The 7,946-nt window shown below is 41.9% G+C and overlaps 1 protein-coding gene across 1 annotated transcript; it reads left to right on the top strand.

The window, feature by feature from the left end:
- The first annotated feature begins 448 nt into the window (after positions 1-448).
- On the top strand, positions 449-6,261 carry LOC124642053 (putative ankyrin repeat protein RF_0381). Its single transcript, XM_047180351.1, has 8 exons — positions 449-639; positions 781-1,083; positions 1,152-1,278; positions 1,482-1,572; positions 2,291-2,439; positions 4,110-4,248; positions 4,650-4,770; positions 5,962-6,261. Exons 1-8 carry the CDS (start codon positions 449-451, stop codon positions 6,119-6,121), a joined length of 1,281 nt encoding a protein of 426 aa, XP_047036307.1. The 3' UTR covers positions 6,122-6,261.
- The last annotated feature ends 1,685 nt before the right edge of the window (positions 6,262-7,946 follow it).

Below are 7,946 nucleotides of genomic sequence, written 5' to 3'. Positions count from 1 at the left end.
GGCTACCGGTAACCCAGCGAGCGGTAGGCATTTATCGCGCGCAAGTACGTCGAGTGACAGAGGCCTGCCTATACTTCAATAATAAAATTAAATGAATCTGATTAATTGAAATTAAACATTTTTCTTAACTAATTCCGCTACTCCAATAGGGCTGTTATATAGTTGGCAACCCTCCATAAACGCACGTCGTGTACCAGGAGCGCAGAGTTGTGGCGAAACATCGATCAAACTTCCCAACATCCACCGACACTAAACATTGTTTAACGTCGGCTAGAGCACGCTGAGTTCCACTTATTTTCAGAATTCGTTTGTATTATTTTTTATATGTTGTCGAATATTTATATTATTACGTAGTTGCATAAAGTTATTAAAAATCCTTCTACTCTGCTTTTTAAATAACTTGACTAGTATAACGATTGCATGGTGCTGCAGGACAACAGCCAGCAGCATGAGTCTGCAAGAGTTCCTAGTGGCGAAGTTCACGAGCTGGTCGCCCCCAGAGCCCGAGGTGCTGAAGCGCACCAAGTACTCTATCAGCCTCGCGTGGCGCAACGTGGAGCCCTTCCACTTCATCGCCGACCAGCTCCTCTACCGCCTCGAGAAGAACGACAAGATGCCGCCCTGGATCGTTGTCTATAGGTAACCCCATCAATTGATTATATTTGTATTAAAACTCTGTAATGTAGAATCATGAAGTTTAGAGTGAGAAAACGAATTGACCAAGAGAGTCGCTCGTGCGTTATACATGCAGACTATTTGTTAAATACTCTTAATTTTCAGAGGAGGGAAAACCTCGAAAGAAATAGACAACCTAGCCTCCAGGAACTGCCACAAGTTTCGCCTCAAAGTGATTGTGAAAGCAACTGCTGTTCCCTCTCTAGCAGAACGAGCTGTACAGTTCTATGGCGACGAGGCCACCGTGTATGACAAGATGAAAGTTTTAGAGCTGCAGAACAAAACCGATGGAGATAAAAGCGTCGTTAGAGGAGCTGGTGATGCAGCTGATACAGAATCACATAGTACTGACACAACTAATAAAGTTAAAGAAAGTGGTGATGATCAGAATGGAACTAAAGAAAACAGGTAATAGATATATGTTAAAGTTATTTTTTTGGTATGATGGGATGTTGTATAATGTGTAATTGGTTCAGATCATCAGCGCACAGTGGCAAGTGGCTGGAGTCTCGCTGGTCGGCGCTGACGTGGGGCAGCACGGACACGGACGGCACCTCCGCCGTGTGCTTCTGCATGGCGGTGCGCTGCGGGTACATCAAGCAGGTACTGCACAACTGTTACTACTACTCACACTAAAGATCTACTACATTTACTGTCTACATTTGTTATTCACTCATCATGATTAGTCCAACAACAACAATACAAGGGCTATGCAGTAACCACTTACAGTCATGCGTACAAAGCTTATCTAGAACGTGAAGATAATATTTTAATTTTACTTGATAGTAAAAACGTGTTGTGTTCAGGTGCAAGGCATGCTGGACGAGCGGCCGGCGCTGATCGGCATCGTGAACTCCAGCAACGGCTTCACGCCTCTCGCCACCGCCGTCAGGAAAGGTATCGATCGAGCTAAAACTGTTAGCGACACACTTCCGACCAAAATAGCCGGACAAATCCAGCCTTCCATTAGCAACGGCCGCATATAACTATATAAAGCACAGACTTTAATCATTCTTTAGATATATTTATAGGTTATTATGTTCATTTTCCATCAATTTCAAAGCTTCATATTTCATATCTTCTACGAGCTATAAACGCGAGAGATGCGTTTGGTTTCTTAAAGTCTTAATAGCATCCAAGGCCGACTTCGGCCACGGCGGCTATTCTCATATAAGGAGATCAGTCAGCTACGAGGGACATATTATACCTAGTGCAAAAGCATTTGCACTAGTTTAGTTTTTCTCTACTTTCATAGTTCGATGGGATGGCAATCCGACACGATCGAAGACAGACCAGGCACAGAACCGACATTTACATGCTCCCCGGTGCACGGTTGTATCTATCACCAACTTCAGCATTGTGAAACTTTCAAAAAGCACAAGTTGAGACCTCGTGACCAGCAGTCGCGCTTGCAACAACTAGACCAATGTATATGATTATGACATAGTGGTACCGACTACTTGATTATTTTTTTATAATATTCCTTCTCGACACAGAAGTATTGGGCTTCTTTTTACGTAAACCTTTTATGTACCAGAGCCGCGGTAACTCTTTCGAACAATCAAGCAGCCCTTGGGCTTATGAACTACTCTATCTAAGGTTTGACTGTTGGCAGGAGACATCAACACGGTGCGTTTCCTGGTGCTGGCGGGCGCGGAGCTGGAGCAGCGCTCGGGCTCCGGGCAGACGGCGCTGCACCTCGCCGTGCTGGGCGCTCACGTACCCATCGCGCTGCTACTGCTCGACCAGGGCGCTGACTTCCAGGTCACTGCCATGCTGTGTGGATACTGTCACAACACAATGACTAACAATACTAAAATCCCTGTCATACTACTTCCTCGGCGGTTTTAAAATAAAAAAAAAATTAAATTATAAATTTAAAAAAACCCCCGACCCAAAAAAAAGCACGCAATTATTATGACAAAAGGTTAAAAACGCTAAACCCTATAAAAAGCAAAAAATAACTTTTAACACTACGTAAGTACCAACTAAAGCATGTCAGACTAAACTAAATTTTGACGTGTCGAGGGACCGCTCTAATTTATTAGCCTAACGTTAGAAGTAATTATATACTACTACATTACATATACTTCTTATAACTGTTTATACAATTTTGTTTAGATACGTGTTTTTTTTTATACGAATGTTGTAATTAGGTAGGTATCATTTGATTTATGTAAGTATTTTTAAAGGTAAAAAGCGGTCCCCCGACACGTCAAAATTTAGTTTAGTCTGACATGCTTTAGTTGGTACTTACGTAGTGTTAAAAGTTATTTTTTGCTTTTTATAGGGTTTAGCGTTTTTAACCTTTTGTCATAATAATTGCGTGCTTTTTTTTGGGTCGGGGGTTTTTTTAAATTTATAATTTAATTTTATTTCATGCTTTTTGAAGGAGCTCCTTAATTTTTCCTTCTTTCATTTAATTTCTTTTATTTTAAGATGGGGTCGCTATATGCGATCTCGGCCAAAAGAAGCTGTTTAACAATCCTCATGACAAACCAGCTCTGGGAGAATTGCACAGATTGAGAAACAACAAAGATTAACCTTTGGTCATTCTAGATTTTTAGCAAAAATATAAATCGGTTTATCCGTTTCATTCCGGCATTCCAGGGTTTCATCCGCCACATCCCATTTCCAGCATCAGGTTCTCGTCAATCAGAAACATGAAGAGAACTCGTCAAGACAAATTCAACGAGCCCAAACTCGATGGGTTTACTAAACGGCAGTTCAGGGTTACGTCTCCTATCTTCGTGTCCTAACAGCAGACCAGCTCAGTGGTTCCAGAAGACATTAGTATTTCAAATTTCAGATCCCACATATGCTTGCAAGTAAACTGAGCGTGTAACATTCCTATCACACCTAACAAACGAGCTGATGACCTTGAAGACCTGAACCGATTTCCACCAAACATAGCTAAGAACACTCCCGAATGACATTCCTTTCAAACAAAAAAAACCGCATTACAATCGGATCATCCGTTTGGGAGCTACGATGCCACATACACACACACACACACACACACACACACACAGACACGTCAAACTTATAACACCCCGTCGTTTTTGCGTCGGGGGTTAAAAAATCTTTTCACAACCTACTGATATTGTTACAGGTAGGAATTTTAATATCATAAATGCGAAAATAACTGTCTGTCTGCTACGCTTTCACGGCTAAAACACTGAACTGATTTTAATAAAATTTGGAACAGAGATAGAGTTAACCTTGAGAAAGAACATAGGATAGTTTTTATTCCGGACTTTTGAAGAGTTATTTTGGAAACGCGATAAAACCGAACTCGACGCGGGCGACGCCGCGGGCGGAAGCTAGTAAGTATATAATATGGATCTTTTTATACTGGACCGCGGGTATAAGATAGTTACACAGTATGTTCCACATGTAAATAGGCGTTAGTTATGAGGTGTGTAGTGGTGCAGGCTCGGGACCTGAACGGGCTCCGCGTGGAGCACTACGCGGTGGACTCGGGCGACGTGGCCACGCTGCGCTTCATCCTCGACCGCGGCGGCGACGTGCACGCCGAGGACAACCACGGCTGGACGCCGCTCTTCAGGGCTCGTCAGTATCTACTGTTTACACACATTGTGCAACAATTCAATATAGTAATTTATGTTTATAAATCATTGTTGAAAGGTTCTCCTAACCTACAGACAGACATGTTTTGCTGGAGAGTTAGTTGCGCTACTTCTTCCTAGCAACAACATAGAAGCAGTGATGAAGGGTAGACGTTTTGGAAGCTGTTTTTGTAAAAAAAAAATACGTACGAAAAGTGCTGTTTTGCAGCCAAGATTGAATTAATTATTTTTTATTTTGACTCAATGTAATTAAATATATTGCGTGCGAATAGATTTTGCTTCTTGGAAACATTCAAGAACTTCTCAGGAACAAAGCCCACCTCAATTTAATTCCTCTTTAAAACGATAGACAGCTCTATAACATGATGTTCCCTAACCTTGCAGTATGCCAGAGCGCGTCGACGGAGATGATCGAGGAGCTGGTCTCCCGCGGCAGCGCGCTGGGCATGGCGGACCGCGCCGGCCTGCCGCTCGCCTCCGTCGCGCGTCTGCTCGTCGACGCGCAGTCAGTCTACACTACTCACTAGCACCAAAACACTCAAATCATCATCATCTTCCAATATCATCCTACTAATCCTATTCTATCCTACTAATATTATAAATGTGAAAGTTTCTGAGAATGTATGGATGTATGTTTGTTATTCTTTCACCCAAAAACTGCTGGACCGATTTGGTTGAAATTTCGTATGTAGATAGGCGATACTCCGGATTAACACGTAAGCTACTTTATCAACACACCATGCGGGCGAAGCCGCGGGCGGAAGCAAGTTAGTAAAGGGTATAATTTAGACGGCCACCAAAAATAATTTTAAGACTCTAAGCCTAGGCACCAAATAAAACAAACAACTCCAAAAAAAATCAATTGACTTTATTATGAGGGCCCTAAACTATATAATATTATGATCCAAATTAAATGAAATAACATCAGAAAAATTACAAACCTTGCACAAATATTATTTTTGGTTCCTAAAATGGATCAACGGTCACCAAATTCTATCCAACTCAAAGATTAATATGACTACCAAAAATCTAAGTAAGTGTCGAAAACGAATCGCTGCAAAACCGACTCCACGTAGTCTTGTCTGCCCTACCCCTAGAGTACAATTCAAAACCGCGTAGGCGCGGAGGGGCGAGGCGGCCTGCGAGCTGAGGCGCAGGTAGTTTCAGCGCTCGCCGCGCCGGTGGTGAGCGTGAAAACCATCTGCGACGATAAGCTCGCATGGGACCGCCGGAGCCCCGCAGCGCCGGAGCCGTGACAGAAGCCATGCTTGCTGCATGTTGCGTGCTTACATTTTAAAGGTACTGAGTTACATCCAAATTCACATAACAATAAATAAGCGACGTACGTTTGGGAACCCCAGTATATTAATTGGTATTTGGGAAATATTCTAGCGATCGTTAGCTTTTTTAGCCTAGTAAATTAGAACTCATGGTATTACATAATTGGTAACAGCTAAGTAGTGACAATATATAATATTTAGTCTAAAGTGTATTTTTAAGGCGTCCGTATATTTTTATGACAGACAATAATAGGAAAAAATAGATTTATTTCATAATATTTTAGGAAACGTTATTTGGTGACCATTAATCCATTTTGGTAACCGTTTAGAATTTTTTTGGTTGCGAAATATGTACTTTTTTGGGCGGTGTTTAAACACATGCCGTTAGTAAATAAGGCATATGTTGCGTTTTGCAGAGGCCGCACCCGTGAATCGGTGCTGCGGCTGGTGGACTCGAGCTACCCGCACGAGAAGGCGCTCGCCAACTTCACGCGCCTCACCAAGAAGATCTACAACGTGCACTCGTTGCTCAAGCTGCCCACGCCTAAGACATCGCAGAATATCACCCCATCCTAACTCATGAATATAACTTAAGCTGAAAACTTCTTAAAATCTACTTCTTCTTCTGAAACCTTCTTAAAATGTACTTGTGACTGTCAAAATCCTTTACATAATCTTTGTTGAAAATAAAACGAGCTCAATGGTTGTAAACCCTATTCCTTGCGTGTTCTTTTAATTAGCTGTGTGTTATGTATCTAAAGTTGTTACTGAATAAATTAGGTAGGTGATTTCTATTAGACGTTATTGAACTACATAGAAATGTTATTTTGTCATCAACTTCGTTGATATTATTTGTTATGAATTGTATTTTAAAGTTGCAGTTAATATGGAATCTAGTGAATTTTGTGCTTTGACTATAGTAAATGTAAGTAAATAAAAGTACCAAAATAACTGTAACACTAATTTTATTAGAAAATAAAAATATTTACAAAATTCTTACTAACTAACGGAGTATTGAATTGCATTATGCGTGTAACAAAGTGGTAACAGGTGCGGTTCACGTAGAACACGAGAGGCCGAGCGGCGCGAAGAGCGAAGACACGAGCGTCCCACAGCCAACCCCGATACTTGACATTATCCGACACGAAATGCATTTCATGGCAAGCCCTATACAATATCCAATAAATAATTAAATAATAATGTGTAAGTTACGCGAGCTTAAGACACAGCACGAGCAGCAGTAGATGCGGCGTCCAGCAGAGACGCGAGGCGGCTGCCGTTGCGCGCTGCTCCTTCTCGAACTCCACTTGGTTCTTGGGCATGCTGTGCCCATTCGTCTGCACTTCTTCTATTTCTCCCATTTCAAACTGTGTAGTTTTTGTGTCCCTTCGCTCTCGCATATTCCTGTCCTCTCCGTCATCATCATCATCATATTCTTGTTCCATTATATCTTCGAATTGGTGCAGTGTATCAGTCACCTCTACTTTTTGACTGCCTTCTGCCTTTAAGTCTTCTGGTTTTTTAACATTAACTAACTTTAACTGCGTCGTCCTCCTGTCTTGCGCTTTTGTTAAAATAGCAGTTTCTTGTGCTTCTTTGTTAATGTGAGCAGCTACAGGAGGCGGTATTTCACCCTTAAAAGGACCGAATTGTGGCGTCTTTAACAGTTGCTCGTAGTTGGCTGGTAACTTGGCAGAGAACAACTTAGACGAAGATTTATTTCCATCCGACACACTTGTCAGAGTGGCTGCTGATACAGTTTTGCCATCGTAAGTGGTGAAAGTTTGGTCACTTGATACAGACAGTTTTTGAGAATGCTCTTTTGTTAGTTTGGGATCAGGAGGAAGATAATGTGGGCTAATTCTATCTGACTCCATCATTAAATCACCGGCTACCTCCCTCTCTACGTTTTTCTTGCTAAACAAATCTTGTTTTTGAGTCACGTTCTTGATGTATACTGGATGTGGCCTATCTTCTTTGGCATGATTAATTGGGAATATTTCCTTGGTACGATCATTGGTGGGCAACAAGTGATCTGGTGGGGACGGTATGAACATAGGCTCGAATGTCTCTGTGATCTTGTCGCTGGGAGGGTACTGGTGGTTTGATAATATTTGCTGCGAGTCCTCGTAATCGTCTTCGACATCGGAATCCTCCCGCCTATTGGCGCTTGCTTCGTAATCAGCTATTCTATCCACACTAGCCATTAACGGCTCTCTTATGATAGGTTTAAAACCACTCTCAACAACAATTGAGTCAGGTTTAAATCCTGTATTGACGGCGGGAGGGATTGTAGTCTTTTCAGCGGACTCACCAATGAAATCCGATGACTTTATTTCGTTCTGTGACTGTTGCTCCTTGTCTTGTTGTAAATGCACATTTGGTGTTGATTGATAGAACA

The sequence above is a fragment of the Helicoverpa zea genome, chromosome 23, assembly GCF_022581195.2.
Source record: "Helicoverpa zea isolate HzStark_Cry1AcR chromosome 23, ilHelZeax1.1, whole genome shotgun sequence".
NCBI classification, from domain to species: Eukaryota; Metazoa; Arthropoda; class Insecta; order Lepidoptera; family Noctuidae; genus Helicoverpa; species Helicoverpa zea.
Note: the sequence above shows the minus strand (reverse complement) of the source record. Positions and strands in the feature narration are given on the sequence as shown.

Bases quoted from the DNA above. Each gene is read 5' to 3' on its own strand.
- LOC124642053 (XM_047180351.1), top strand. From the start codon at position 449: ATGAGTCTGCAAGAGTTCCTAGTGGCGAAGTTCACGAGCTGGTCGCCC. The intron at 1,084-1,151 runs GTAATAGATATA...TAATTGGTTCAG, and splicing joins AATGGAACTAAAGAAAACAG to ATCATCAGCGCACAGTGGCA. The intron at 2,440-4,109 runs GTCACTGCCATG...GTAGTGGTGCAG, and splicing joins ACCAGGGCGCTGACTTCCAG to GCTCGGGACCTGAACGGGCT.